General features: G+C 34.8%; 3 protein-coding genes across 3 annotated transcripts; 2 read left to right on the top strand and 1 right to left on the bottom strand.

The window, feature by feature from the left end:
- The first annotated feature begins 610 nt into the window (after positions 1-610).
- LOC123529399 (glutathione S-transferase-like) lies at positions 611-7,558 on the top strand. The gene is made up of 5 exons (XM_045309726.2): positions 611-856; positions 3,685-3,780; positions 4,732-4,847; positions 5,752-5,859; positions 7,092-7,558. Exons 1-5 carry the CDS (start codon positions 724-726, stop codon positions 7,248-7,250), a joined length of 612 nt encoding a protein of 203 aa, XP_045165661.2. The 5' UTR covers positions 611-723; the 3' UTR covers positions 7,251-7,558.
- Positions 7,559-8,616: 1,058 nt separating this feature from the next.
- LOC123529689 (complement C1q-like protein 4) lies at positions 8,617-9,561 on the bottom strand. The gene is made up of 2 exons (XM_045310137.2): positions 9,311-9,561; positions 8,617-9,101 (listed from the first exon to the last, which is right to left on the bottom strand). The coding sequence occupies exons 1-2, from the start codon at positions 9,501-9,503 to the stop codon at positions 8,671-8,673; spliced, it is 624 nt and encodes a 207-aa protein (XP_045166072.1). The 5' UTR covers positions 9,504-9,561; the 3' UTR covers positions 8,617-8,670.
- A 767-nt stretch (positions 9,562-10,328) lies between these two features.
- On the top strand, positions 10,329-11,398 carry LOC123529810 (complement C1q tumor necrosis factor-related protein 3-like). Its single transcript, XM_053520675.1, has 2 exons — positions 10,329-10,597; positions 10,891-11,398. Exons 1-2 carry the CDS (start codon positions 10,399-10,401, stop codon positions 11,346-11,348), a joined length of 657 nt encoding a protein of 218 aa, XP_053376650.1. The 5' UTR covers positions 10,329-10,398; the 3' UTR covers positions 11,349-11,398.
- The last annotated feature ends 2,563 nt before the right edge of the window (positions 11,399-13,961 follow it).

Consider the following 13,961-nt stretch of genomic DNA (forward strand, 5'->3'; position numbering starts at 1 on the left):
CTGTTATATTTTCTTGGATGGCGTAGTGAAGAAGTCATAATATGGTACGTTCTCTACTGCCAATGTAGGAGATCTATACATGTCCCTACACTAGCTGCGTAACTATACGTCCAAATACTTGCTTTTTCATGGGTCAAAATATCGTGACATATTGGTTGGTCAAAATATCGTTACAACTGACGACTACTGACCATTGTATGTTATAGGTAATCAGTTATGTCAATCGAAAAGAATATACGTTACGAAATGAAAAACACGACCACATTTTCTGAATAAAATATTCGGATATATCCGAAAGTCACTCACTCAAAATACATCTTGGATCTTATATCATTACTGATTTTTTTTTATTCAAATGACCAGAAAGCCTGATGCAATTAAAGAAAATATTTGCAGATAAAGAAAAGTTAGTTTTACATATTTCCGTGATAACCATTAATATTCGCTAACTCTGTAGTGTAGTATATAACATTACGCTCGATGGGAACTTGTCAATGCGGCTTTAGAAGTATCCCGGTTAAAAGGTCAAAAACAAGCGGACCAATCAAAAGTCAAATTTGTACAAATATCCCAATTACTTATGTAAATAGATCCCACTTTAAATAATATAAGGAACTTGTCCGTGCAAATTTTAGAACATTTCTACTTTGTTAGTGCAGGAGACCGTTAGGCATTCTTAATAATTTTTATATTTCAAATTTTACTCGTTCATTAACTAAAAAGATGCCTTCTTACAAGCTGACGTATTTCAATGGGAGAGGAAGAGGAGAATTATCAAGGATGGTTTTTGCTGCGGCAGAAAAAAAGTTTGAAGACAAAAGAATAGAATTTTCTGACTGGCCGGCACTGAAAGCAGGTTCGTTAATTCAGTTATTATCATTAAAAATGTTAGCGAGATAAGGCAGTGAAAGAAGTCAAATAAATGAATAATTTATGCAATAATAGAAAATTTTGTTGGTTTGGAATGTCAGATCAAAATGGCTTTCACTCGTAGACACCAGAATATTACATCAAGTGTTCACAGATATTTCGACATTGCATCGAAAGGCCAAAATAAACGAAAAAATATATTCATATAAATAGAAAATACGCTAATAATGATAATGTTAATTCCACACACAAACATGGAGTTCCGAATGAATTTAGCCTGAACATTTTTATTGAACCCATGTGCTGAGAGATATTTATAACAACTGTCGTATGTTTTATTCGCTCATTTTGGAAAAAAAACGGGACGTTTTATGTGATGGCTGGAGCATCTGTCCGTCCGTTTGTCTGTTCATCCGTTATAATGCGTGTCCGGAGAACAACTTAATTAAGATCATAACTTGATTTCAAAGATCAAATCTGTCTGTCATAGTTTGTGTTTGAGGCAAAACTTAAAAAAGACTATTCAAGATATTGACTTAAAACTTAGAATGAATCCAAATTAACGCACCCTAACCCCCCCCCCCCCCCCCCCCCCCCCCCCCCATTAACTCGTCGGTAATAAATTTGACAATACCCGAAGGCAATAAACATCGGCATCGCAATATCATCAATATTAATCGGTCACCTTTACTTTATAGCTGTTTCAAATTGGAGGTCAGTTCTTCCTAATGGCTTTTAGTGTTTTTTCTTTCTGCCTTTGTATCCCGTCACCACTGCCGCACGACGCCCCGCCCCGCCCCGCCCCGCCCCACCTGCCCGAAACAACTCCACCACCACGGTATCCATACCCGCCTCCCCCTTTAAAAATGCCTTTAAATTTTATTTCCTCTTCCTCTGACCTCTTGTTTCTATCTAAAATCATGTTTGGTTTTATTTTCTCTTCCTCTGACCTCTACCTAAAATCATGTTCGGTTTTATTTTCTCTTCCTCTGACCTCTTGTTTCTATATAAAATCATGTTCGGTTTTGTTTTCTCTTCCTCTGACCTCTACCTAAAATCATGTTCGGTTTTATTTTCTTTTCCTTTGACCTCTCGTTTCTATCTAAAATCATGTTCTTTTTTTTCTCTTCCTATGACCTCTTGTTATCCCCCGACGAAAGTCGGAGGGATATAGTTTTGGCGTTGTCCGTCCGCCCATCCTTCCGTCCGTCTTTGCATCCTTCCGTATGTCCGTCCGGAGCCATATCTAGGAAATGGTTGGGAATATTTATATAAAACTTCATATACATGTTCACCACAATGAGTATTTGCGGACCGCCAAGTTTCAGTCAGAGTGCCCTTGTAACACCAGAGTTATGGCCCTTAGAAGTTTCTAGTGTTAACTATATATATATATATATATATATATATATATATATATATATATAGGGTACTATAAATATGGCAATTTCTGCATCATAACTTTTGATATATTTGACCTAGAACTATGAAACTTGAACAGACTTTAGATCATCATAATGTGGTTGTGTACACACAATTTCGTTCAGATTTATTTTGTAAATTAAGAGTTATTGCCCTTTAATTGTATAAAAACCCACATATTTGTACATAACAAACTTACCATTTGGTAGAATTTCATTACATTTCTTTCATTCTTTGCCATGAACATTTATTGTAAACATGTAAGTTGTGTACCCACACCTGGTCACCCCCTTACCTTGATCACACCCACCCCCCCCCCCCCCCCCCCCAAAAAAAAAAAATATATATATATATATATAATTATTCCTTATTTTAGATTTTTTTCAAACAAACATCATATAAATGTTCACCACTATGAGGTTATGGGGCCCATCAAGTTTCAGTCAGATTGCCCAAGTAACACCAGAGTTATGGTCCTTAGAAGTTTCTAGTGTTAACTATATAGGGTACTATAAATATGGCAATTTCTGCATCATAACTTTTGATATATTTGGCCTAGAACTATGAAACTTAGCAGAAGTTAGAGCACTATATTGTGGTTGTGCACACACAATTTCGTACGGATTTCTTTTGTAACTTCAGAGTTATTGCCCTTTAATTGTCTAAAAATCCACATATTTGTACATAACAAACTTACCATTTGGCAGAATTTCATTAAATTTCTTTTATTGCTTTTCCCTGAACATTTTATTATTAACATGTGAAGTTGTTCACCCACACCTGGTCACCCACTTGCCTTGGTCACACCCCCTCTCCCCTCCCCCCCCCCCCCCCCCCCCCCCCCTCCCTCGCTAAAATTTTTGTTTTTGTTTTCATGCCTTATTTTAGATTTTTTTCAAACCTTCCATGAATATTGATCAACATGCAAGTTGTACCATTCCCCCACCTCGCAATTCAATTAACTGCATTTAATTTTAAAAGCTAAGCTTATTACAGTAAGCATATCCCATTCAAAATAAATTCTTTAGTCAGGATCAAAGTATCATACATGTATTATGTACTCTTTCATTAGACATTTGTTTTCTGTTAAATTGATTTTGACTAATGAAATTATTTGCTTCTTATTAACATCCTTAACTTTTTGCCGGATATATCTTTTGTCATTCTTCACCACAAACCATTTCGACGGGGGATACCAATTCATCGAATTTGCTTGTTTCTACCTAAAATCATGTTCGGTTTTATTTGTGACACAATAACTATTATATTTAACAGTGCGTCGGGTGGTATATACATTTGCATGATGATAGCAGCAAAAATTCAAGCATATATGTATATAAAAATAGAGTTTCTTTGCAAATTTCTTTGCAAATTGCGTTTTTAAAATTACAGAAATGCCACAGGGTACGATGCCCGTCCTTGAAGTAGATGGGAAGAGAAAGATCTCTCAGAGCGTAGCAATTGCACGTTATTTAGCCAGAGAATTTAGTAAGTATTTAGATGATTTCTAGAAAAATGAAGATTGAATTCATAATTTCATTACATTGCATTGTTTAGTGTTTTAGCTGAATTCACTACATTATTTAATGCTGTAGCTGAATTCACTACATTATTTAATGCTGCAGCTTTATTCACTACATGTAGCGAAATTCACTATATTATTTAATGCTGTAGCTGAATTCATTATTTAATGCTGTAGCTGAATTCACTACATGTAGCGAAATTCACTATATTATTTAATGCTGTTGCTGAATTCACTACATTATTTAATGCTGTAGCTGAATTCACTATATTATTTAATGCTGTAACTGAATTCACTACATTATTTAATGCTGTAGCTGAATTCGCTTCAATATTTTAGCTAAACAATGAGTAAAGTGAAATATGTAATTTGTTCAGAGTTCATATCTATATTTCTGGCAAGTCTTACGCAGCCACCGCCTTTAAGTTGTAACGGATATATTTTGCTAATGAACACAATACCAAATGTGGAATTGTGTTCTAAATGCTGACACCAAATTCCGTGCCAATGAATATTTGGTATTTCAACAGTTTGAATTTCGACCGCAAACTTCTCTAGATTTTCCGTTTTATATTGACCAGAGCTCTGGTTCGCATACCCAGAAATCTGCTTATTAGCGAAATTGTCTCCCTTGAAAATAGCCGTTTTAGGTCAATTTACGCCTATTGAAATATAACGGAGTGGGGGCGGGGGGATCTTTAACACATCAACATTTGACATCAAAAGCATTACCTGACAATATTTATTAAGTTATTGAAGTAATCTGCACTATTTGCACTTTCTTTCAATATAATTTGGAAGGTTGAGAATCCGACCATGGACACCGGAAAACAGAAGACTAAAGGACATATAATGTTATACTATATGTATTTATATCTAAAACAACAACTTTATCAATCTATCGTTTTCTATTACAGATATGTATGGGAAAGGAAACGCTGAAATGGCCATTGTCGACCAGATAGTTGACACGTGCCTCGACGTTTTTACACCCTTTGTAAAAATAGCATTCAATCCCGATAAAGAGGAGAAGGTACTTGACATACTTGTCCATTCCTTCTAAGATTTTCCTTCAGTTCCTTTTCACTGTCACTTTTGTCAAATTTATTTATTTTTTTAATTCAGGTTAGACTCCCAATATTGACCTGTTTAATTATTTTTGTAGACCTCATACGCGTTCTACGTATGATAATTTAAATGTGTTAAACTAGATTTTAAACGTAATTCATTAAATGTCATCTGAATCTCTTTTTTCTCTTCTGAATCTCTTTTTTTTTCTTTTTTTTTCTTTTATTGCTGCGAATTGTTTGTAGTTCATCACCCTACACGTTTATATCTTGCCATTAGTTTTCTATTGTTGGTCCGAAAGCATTGATAGTAAGCAATACGATGCCGTCACTTTTTCGTACATCAGGGTATGTAAACCTGCAATTGCTTATATTATAAAACCGTTGAACCAGTGGATTCTTTCCCCTTATAAGCACATTGTATGTCTATCGGACCACGTAGACCTTTTGATTAACTATAGAAACACGTAATGGTATCACCTCACAACACTTTTACATTCACTCTAGAGCTGAAAAGACAAGTTTAAGTGTTTTCGTTTCTTCTTCTTCTTCTTCTTCGTTATTTTTCTTCTTCTTTTTCATCGTCTTCTTCTTTTTCAGTTATTAAAACTATAATGATAACAACAATAATGATAATAATTGTGATATAAACAGGAGTAGAAACAGTAAAAATTTCCATTTCTTTAAACCAAACTACCTTCATGTCTAAATCATGTTTTTGAAAGCCAGCAATCGTATATATCACTATAATCGCTAGGAAACTTTGTGTATATTAAAAAAATCTGTTGAAATCTATAAGGTCTTTTATCAGATGGAATTTTCAATCAAGGTTACCAATTTGTTAAATTAAATACACTGTGTACATTTCAGGCAAAACAAATGGAAGAATTCTATTCATCAACTTTACCAAAACTTTTAGGCTTTCTAGAAAATCTTGTCAAAGAGACTGGAAAGAGTGGGTTCGCTGTGGGCTCATCTGTAAGTACTTTTTACAGTATAGATATTTACGATATTGTAAGTATGTTTTAATGGTGTAGAATAATGACCGATAAAACTGGCTGCGTCACTGTATAGGTCACTGTCGTTTCAAAGCACGATAAGTCCCTTAAACGCGACAATTTTTATTTGCTGAATCGGATGGTAAAATGCATTGTGGAAAAAAGCATATATATATATATACTCTTTATTTCAGTCTCATCAGTGTACAACATATATTACATAATATACATAATAAAATATCAATTAAATGCACACTGCCACTCTATAAAAGAGTTATAAGAGACTTATAACTAAAACATATCAGTATTACTTTGACTATTATGTAAAACACCATGTTAAAAGAAAGATGTAGTTGCTAATAAGCTCAAATAAAATGCCCATAAAACCTTATATAAGAAAACAGTCAAATTTAAATTTAGCGGTACTGAAAAAAAAGTTAAATGATTTTATCTCATCAAATTGTTGATGAACTAATTAGCACCCACTTCTTATCAAAAATTGTACAAGAAAAAACTTAATTATGTCAATATTTTTGTTGTAGTCTATGATCGAGAGAAAAGATGGAGACTATACACACCAGATCCTAAATATTTAGCCTGCTGAATTTCTACAACGAACTGGTCCATCAATTAATTTGGGCAATCAATACCATTTAGTATTTGAAGGGATGTCCACTGAAAATTTACTGACTGAATAGCGAACAGTGCAGACCATGATTAGCCTGCACGGCTGATCTTGGTCTACACTGGTCGCAAAGGTAGAATTACTTGCCACCAGCAGGCTAAGTGTTAAATGACTGCGTTTCATATGAAATGTGTTACTTAAGCGACTGAAGACGAACATGAAAATTATAAAGATAAAGGATCAAACGTGTTGCCGCAATGTCATCACCAGATTCTGACCGACATTTTAGCTTTACGAGAATGGTTTCGGAGTTGTGGATTCCAGCATCCTCTTATCATTTGCCAGTTTCAATTTTACCATGAAGACACCAAGGATAGAAGTTATTGGCATTTTTTTTATTATCCTACAATACAGAATTTAGTTTTCACAGCCAATTGTAGGAGAATAAAAGTATAAGAAAAGACAATCGGATGAATGCGTTTTTTTAACAAATACTAATTATGATTTCAATTTATTTTGTTTTTTATTTCGGATGCTTTTTTTAACAAATACTAAACATCAATTTGCTTTTTGTTTTTTATTTGTAGCTGACATTGGGTGACCTCGCCTTGTACACTTACATCGAAAACTGCGGGGCTGGCGGTAAACTGGAGAAATTCCCACTTCTTGCTGCAAACCGAAAGAAGGTCGAAGAACTACCAAGGATTAAAACATATTTGAAAAACCGCCCTGTTACCGAATTTTAAAATGTCAAAAAATGCAATATATAAATATGTATTGTCTTATATGTTATTTATTTATCATAATTTTATTATTTATTTTTCATAGATGACATTCTGTTTCACACAAAGCAAAGTTAAAAAAAAAACAATATGTATACTTTAGTTGATACTTATTACTAGCTTAATTTTAAATAATTTTGAAATAGAAACCTTAAATAGCACCATGAAATAAAATAGATGTCTTGCCTCTTTGGTTTTAAAAGTATAAATGTAGTGGTATTTGAGCATCTTATTTTTCTTTCTTTTTTTGGAATAAAGTTGTAGTAGAGACATCCAAACGTGTAGTCTTTCTTAAGTCCCAACCCCAAATGACAAGACTTGCTTCGGCTGGACGTCCGTTGATCGGGATCGCTGTTAAAAAGCTTGGTTGCCCGCCCGTTTATAACTAGTCAGCCATCGATATAAAAAAAAAGAGGCTTCATGTATTGCGTTTGGACACATCAAACCAAAAAGGAAAGAAAAACACACATAGGAGCCTTTCAGCGTGCCCATAATGTATGTGAAAATGTCACTAGGATCAAACATAGTAGCCGATTCGCTTTAACTGAGTCTGTTCATGAGAGGTAATGAAATGTTCAACACCCCTCACGCCCCAAACACTGGCTAAAGCTGAATTCTGTTATTTTAAACTGAAAGTTCCCCACGCTTTCTTTAATCAAGAAGGGCCCTCAACAAAGGGAACAACTGCAAACTGTTTTATGCGAAAAAGTCTTGTTTACAACAAAGATTTTTTTTCTACTTGACTACTTTGAGACCTATAAAAGTTAATGTCTATGTACCGACGGCATTCCAAACAAACTCTACTGCACGGTTATTCCATACGTACTTTTGCTACACAGACGCATACGTTTGATAAGTGGCAATATGTATCATTTATAACTTGATTCATCGTGACTTTTGATATCATACACACGCTGAAAATTGCTCAATTCATGTAACACTTTTGTTTTTTAACTTCCTTTATACTCGGTGGACTTCAAATAAAATACAAAGTTTCAAAGACAGAGAAACGAGTGCTTTCCTCGGCACAATACGTCTGTCTCTCTTAATCGATACTGTCTCCAAACGTATGTCCGCGGAAATAAAAAAAAAACATTTGGACGAAGTGTTTAAGAAAAATATCAAACATTTATGACAAACACTTGAGGCACTGTCTTCCACGTTGTTTATCTTTATTAAGACCTGACAAGTAATAAGGAAATGTTACTTGAATCGAGTGATTTTCCCCCTGTGTACGATACCGAAAAAACACGTGAGTAAGCCACTCTTAGTATACAGTATAAATGTCTTAACAGTCCTTGAGGAAAAAGTAAAAGAAAATAGGACTTGGTAACCAGAAGAGTACTTTTATTTCATCATATAACATTTAAAAAACTGAAGTGTTTCAGTCTGAGTGAATTAAATGCCCGGAAAATGATGTAAAGTATCCGCTCTGAGCTACGACCTGTTTGTTGTCGGAGTCGGACATGTGACGTACCCAGACATCATCGCCGGCATTTAGGTGCGCGGTGATCACGTTAGTTCCCATGTTCCAGTAACCGTTATCTCCCGTCTTCACACGTGCAATAACCGCACCGTCCTTAACGAGTTCTACACCAATCCACATTGTAGATTGTCCTTGTAGAACAGAAAACGATAGTTTGTAGATTCCATTCACAGGTGCGCGAAATGAGCCATGACGTGAGTCGTAAGCCCCGCCTACATTGGTAATCACCTTGTCAAAGACAATGGGCTGGTGTGTTCCAAAGTTAGTGATGTCTTTAGTAAGTGTTGCAGAGAAAGCTACCACTCCAGCAGCGGAACATTTACACAGAGCTGAAAAGCAGAAACCGTTTATTAATTTATTAACTTAATTAATTTCAGTTTAAAAAAAAACTTGGACACATTATTCGGACATGAACAAATGAAAATTCACATGATCAGTGTACAATAAACAAATTACTTGCGTTATGTATCTCTTTAAGTCAGGATGTTATTTTATGTATGCCACATACACTTTTACGGGTTTTAATCAAAACTCTTACCGTGCTGATGATTAGCTTTCATGTTGTCTATATCTTTCCGCAGCAGGTTTATCTCTTGTTCAACACTGGATCTCAGCTTTTTCTCCTCTGTGATCAAGTTCAGTAGATTCTGTAGAGAATTGTCGTCTAACAAAAAGCAACGAGACATCGTTGCAAGAGCCAGGAATATTACGCAGAGTCGTAGGGCCGCCATTTTGTGCTAGTATTGTTAAAAATTACTTCAGCGATAGACTGACACATAAGATAAGGCAAATCATGCAGCATATCAATTTAAATTTGTAACAGTGTCAGAACAAGGCTGATAAAAGAAGTAGATTGCAATGTGTGGTTCCAAAACTGATAAAAATGTCGTAACTATGTATAATAGTTAACAAAAAGAATAATTAACTCCGAACATAATATCGTCAGGAAAATTTAGCAAATTGAAAAAGACAGGGTAGCGTTGACCGATTCGTAAATTTGCTTGACAATTTAACAGTTTTAATGATGTTTTATTTACAAATATTATTTGCCATATACTATTCGCATATAGTCATAATGCCGTAATGGTTTTAATAAAACATAGTGCAATGTAAAAATTCATAGGGAATTTTCGTTAACAACAGCGTTAAAATCGAAATATGTAAAACCGATATAATACTAGATGCAGATGGCAAATTATGTTACCATATTCTAACATTTTCTTCCATGCAACGCCCGTGTTGTAAAAAATAATTTCTGTCAGATATATTGATTTCTTTTACATTTCATATGAAGGTGTGTATATTTTGTATATAATGTACCGGTCATCTAAGTTTATCAAAGTTTATTTGTATATTTTCGATTATTTATTATTCATATTATTCAACATTTATGTGTAATTCCTAATGCATATCCATACAAATGTATTTCAGTACTATTAGCTTTATGGGCATTATGAATAAAAAGTGTCTGCGCGACGCACATTTTTCGTTACCATCGGACAACGTACGTTCCTGTAAACAAAGACGCAATTCCTAGTGGCCTAAATGAGATAAGAAAGTGCTCTTAAGGGATTTATCTACAAGTTGGATTGTCACATATCTTTTGATTTTTATAAATATAAAATTATGAAGATTTGTATAATTCTCAGCATTTTTGTTTCGCTTGCTGTGTTAATCAATGCACATGCGTCGAAAAGGGCTGCGACCTCAACAGTGGCGTCTCAAATTCGCTTCCTTCTAGATGAGGAGAAAAGTCTGAGACAGAAGCTAGAAACAAGGGTACAGAAGTTACGACAACAAGCTGCTAGTTTGAACAACACTATAGGTAAGATTTTGATTTAAAAAGAACAGGTTATTACCTTACTGAGATATACTACAGAGGAACTCGCCATATAAGGAAGTATGGGAAGATCTTAGTTACCAAACAGCTATAGCAACGATCAGTCAAATCAAATCTGTCTTCTACATTTTCTTTTTGTCAGCTTTTTTCGAAGGTCATATTTCAATTATTTGCTGTTTAAATTTGCTCATTCCAACAATTACCTTTCCCTGTTTGTTAAATTAGCCTGTCAATACCTAAAATGCAAATACGACTAAAGTCGCCCGTTGATTTTTCAGTTCCTTGTACTTGCACGACATCATCACCCACTAGTACCTCCTCTACTCAGGTTGCGTACACAGGGACCACTGGAACAAGCACTATATCAAGTCTGAACCCAAACACTGTCTTCAACTTCACTCATGATCTTGTCAATATTGGACATGCATTCAATCCAACTGATGGCCATTTTTATGCACCCGTTGACGGGCTATACGGCTTCTCATTGGCTGTTTACATGGCCGTGCGGTATTCTATAAAAATGGAGCTGGTGGCGAATGGTAAACCAATCCTTAACGTACAGACGGCCCATTATTATTCAGGCAGTTACAACCGACAAGAGAACATGGCAGTCAACTTTGCTGTCGTCAACATTACGAAAGGAACGGAAGTATGGCCTCGCTATATTTCCGGTTCCGGTTCCCTCTACGGACAAGGCGTTCCTACATTTTCCGGATATCTTCTTCATGAATTTTAACGTTATGATGCGTGTAAAATAAGAGAATAAGTAAAACAATATAATGACTGCTTATCAAATGTTGTCTTTATTTCTTTTAGCGTAAATCGTGAGTAACAACTATTACCAACTTAAGCGCTGTCTTTCCGACTTAACAATGTAAAGGCATATTTGAGACCGATATAACACCCCTCAGCTGTCTTGTAAAAACTTCTGAACAAGGTCGGCTGCATAAAGTGGTGTGCTGTTATACAGTACAATACGACGGATGTTTCAATCGAAGTATGTAGACTGAAAAGCTTGCAGTTACACAAATATAGTTCTTAGATAGAAAACACTCGTTCGCAAAAGGACCATACAGCTTTAAGATTCCGAGTCTTCCTGCATGAATATAGGGCTGAAAAATAGTCTTAATTTCCATAATAATATGGCTGTATCATATTTGGGCCATCAATCAATTGTTTTTACGTCTAAAGTTCATTTCATTTGGTGATACAAAGTAAACGGTTTATGCGATGAACGAATATTTCTTTCATACGCGCTTGTTTAAACGAAGGCCTACGAAGCTGCAAAAATAAGCCTAAGAAAGCCTAAATATAAAATAAATTACAACTGAAAATCTCATACCAACAGAATCATCCGATCTTGAGTGGTGCCCCCTTTTTCCCAAAACTCGCAATCATCTTGCACAACCCTCAGTATTACCATTTGGAGCTTTTTAATTGGCGGAGACGACTTTGATTTTCACCGTTTACCTTTCCCACCTTGAGAAGAGATGAGCGCGGAGCTCAGAAGGCTCAGAGTTACAAAACATCAATTAATGTTATAATTAAATCAAGTATACATGTATTTGGTAATTACACGTACATGATAACCCGTAGGCCATCATGTGCTGAAAGCTCATAGCAAGATGTACATAACTGGTGACATTAAATCGATAGTCCGTCGGTCTAAAAAAATTTAAAAAATGGAAGTAGGGATCATTTTCAATACAATTCCATATGCCTGCAACAGACCGGATATTCACCCAGATGATCGTTCTCCCGACAAAACAAAATTGCAAAAATAGTCGAAAAGATCATTGAATTAACCAAAATGTCTATTTATAACACAAATACATGTTATAAAATTCCGTTCATTTGATATTAATAACTTTAATACAAATAAAGTACAATATAATTGTCAGAATAATTTGTATAGTTGAGATATTGCTTACGTAATAAGTAAGCTTGACTCCCTTTTCATACTATCATTGCTATGATTATATTTGAATTCCTGTAAATAATAGGATTTGAGTCATTTATGGACGATTTGGGTTAATAACAGTGTTAGCTGAATCCCAGCATCACACATTATATTGTAAGGACCTACCCCCTGGGTAGTTGCACATCCTTATTAATCAGGATACCGATCTATTTAGTAATAACTGGTATTTGCACATCAACATCCCCTTGATAAGCATGCAAAACAAGTGAGTTGCGTTAACACAAGCTTTAAATATATACCTGGGACACCTTTTGGGATGCTTCAATTTTGGAAAATCTCTGTAATGCGCCCCAATATAAAATCATATCCCTTTGGGGAAATCCTTTTTGGCCTACTATGGAAAAGGGACCAAAATGATAACCAGTTTTACATACATCCCCATCTTTTTGATGAAGTGCATATATCAGGTACCCCTTTTGGTTTAAAACAATCCCTTTCCATTTACCACGGAACTCGTTTAAGGGTTAAAAATAGTCTTTAATATTGCGACATAAAAATATGTGAAAACCTTGAAAACAAACACAAAAGTCGTTCCGAATTTGACAATAGGCATCGTAGAAATGTATTAACCGGAGAAATAAATCATCGTTAGATTAACAGGGAGGACCTACCATGCAATGGTTTCTTCAGTCAAACATTTAATATAAAATCTCATCTCAAAGCATTAAAATGTGAATATAAGTAAAATTAGGGAGACCAATGCTCTTTTTGGGTTCTGCCATAACTGGTAGTTCAATAGGCTACTGCAAGGTTCGGTTTTACATGGTTTTGTATTTACTTCAATTTTGGGTTTTTGTTTTTTGTTGTTGTTCTGTAAGGCTAAAATGCCTATTTATGAATTTGACTTTCGCTTTTTAAAAATAAATTTTAAGACTGCCTAAAAAGTTTTTTTTCCCTTTTGTAAAGAGTTTTTTATGTATTTTTTAAATAGAAAATGTTTTTCTGAATGAAATGTCTCGCGTAGTTTATTTCTAAAGGTTTTACAGTTGAGAAGAAATACCGACTAAACCGACCCCCGTATTTTAGCCTTGGTCCCCAAGGGGCAACGCTTTGACCAATGAAAATCCCGGTTTAAGACTAGGAAATGTGATACGCCCAAAGAAAACAAAAAACTGAAACAAAAAAGTGCTTTACTTTTCAGGCTCGAGTACTCAAGCACGGTTAAAAAAAAGCCACTTTAATTAACATAATAATTAGAAATAACATATCGAAAAAAACCGGAGCTTTAACGCGGCGTAGTGATACAGAGACAAAATTTTTGTTACGCTAACAATATAGTACATACAAGTAAAATTTAGAATTGATGTAAAATACCGGGGCTTACATCGGGTTTTAAATTTATTTAAGCATAATATGAACCCTAAAATT

The sequence above is a fragment of the Mercenaria mercenaria genome, chromosome 13, assembly GCF_021730395.1.
Source record: "Mercenaria mercenaria strain notata chromosome 13, MADL_Memer_1, whole genome shotgun sequence".
In the NCBI taxonomy this organism is placed as follows: Eukaryota; Metazoa; Mollusca; class Bivalvia; order Venerida; family Veneridae; genus Mercenaria; species Mercenaria mercenaria.

Bases quoted from the DNA above. Each gene is read 5' to 3' on its own strand.
- LOC123529689 (XM_045310137.2), bottom strand. From the start codon at position 9,503: ATGGCGGCCCTACGACTCTGCGTAATATTCCTGGCTCTTGCAACGATG. The intron at 9,102-9,310 runs GTAAGAGTTTTG...TCTGCTTTTCAG, and splicing joins GAAAGCTAATCATCAGCACG to CTCTGTGTAAATGTTCCGCT.
- LOC123529810 (XM_053520675.1), top strand. From the start codon at position 10,399: ATGAAGATTTGTATAATTCTCAGCATTTTTGTTTCGCTTGCTGTGTTA. The intron at 10,598-10,890 runs GTAAGATTTTGA...TTGATTTTTCAG, and splicing joins TAGTTTGAACAACACTATAG to TTCCTTGTACTTGCACGACA.
- LOC123529399 (XM_045309726.2), top strand. From the start codon at position 724: ATGCCTTCTTACAAGCTGACGTATTTCAATGGGAGAGGAAGAGGAGAA. The intron at 4,848-5,751 runs GTACTTGACATA...TGTACATTTCAG, and splicing joins ATCCCGATAAAGAGGAGAAG to GCAAAACAAATGGAAGAATT. The intron at 5,860-7,091 runs GTAAGTACTTTT...TTTTATTTGTAG, and splicing joins GGTTCGCTGTGGGCTCATCT to CTGACATTGGGTGACCTCGC.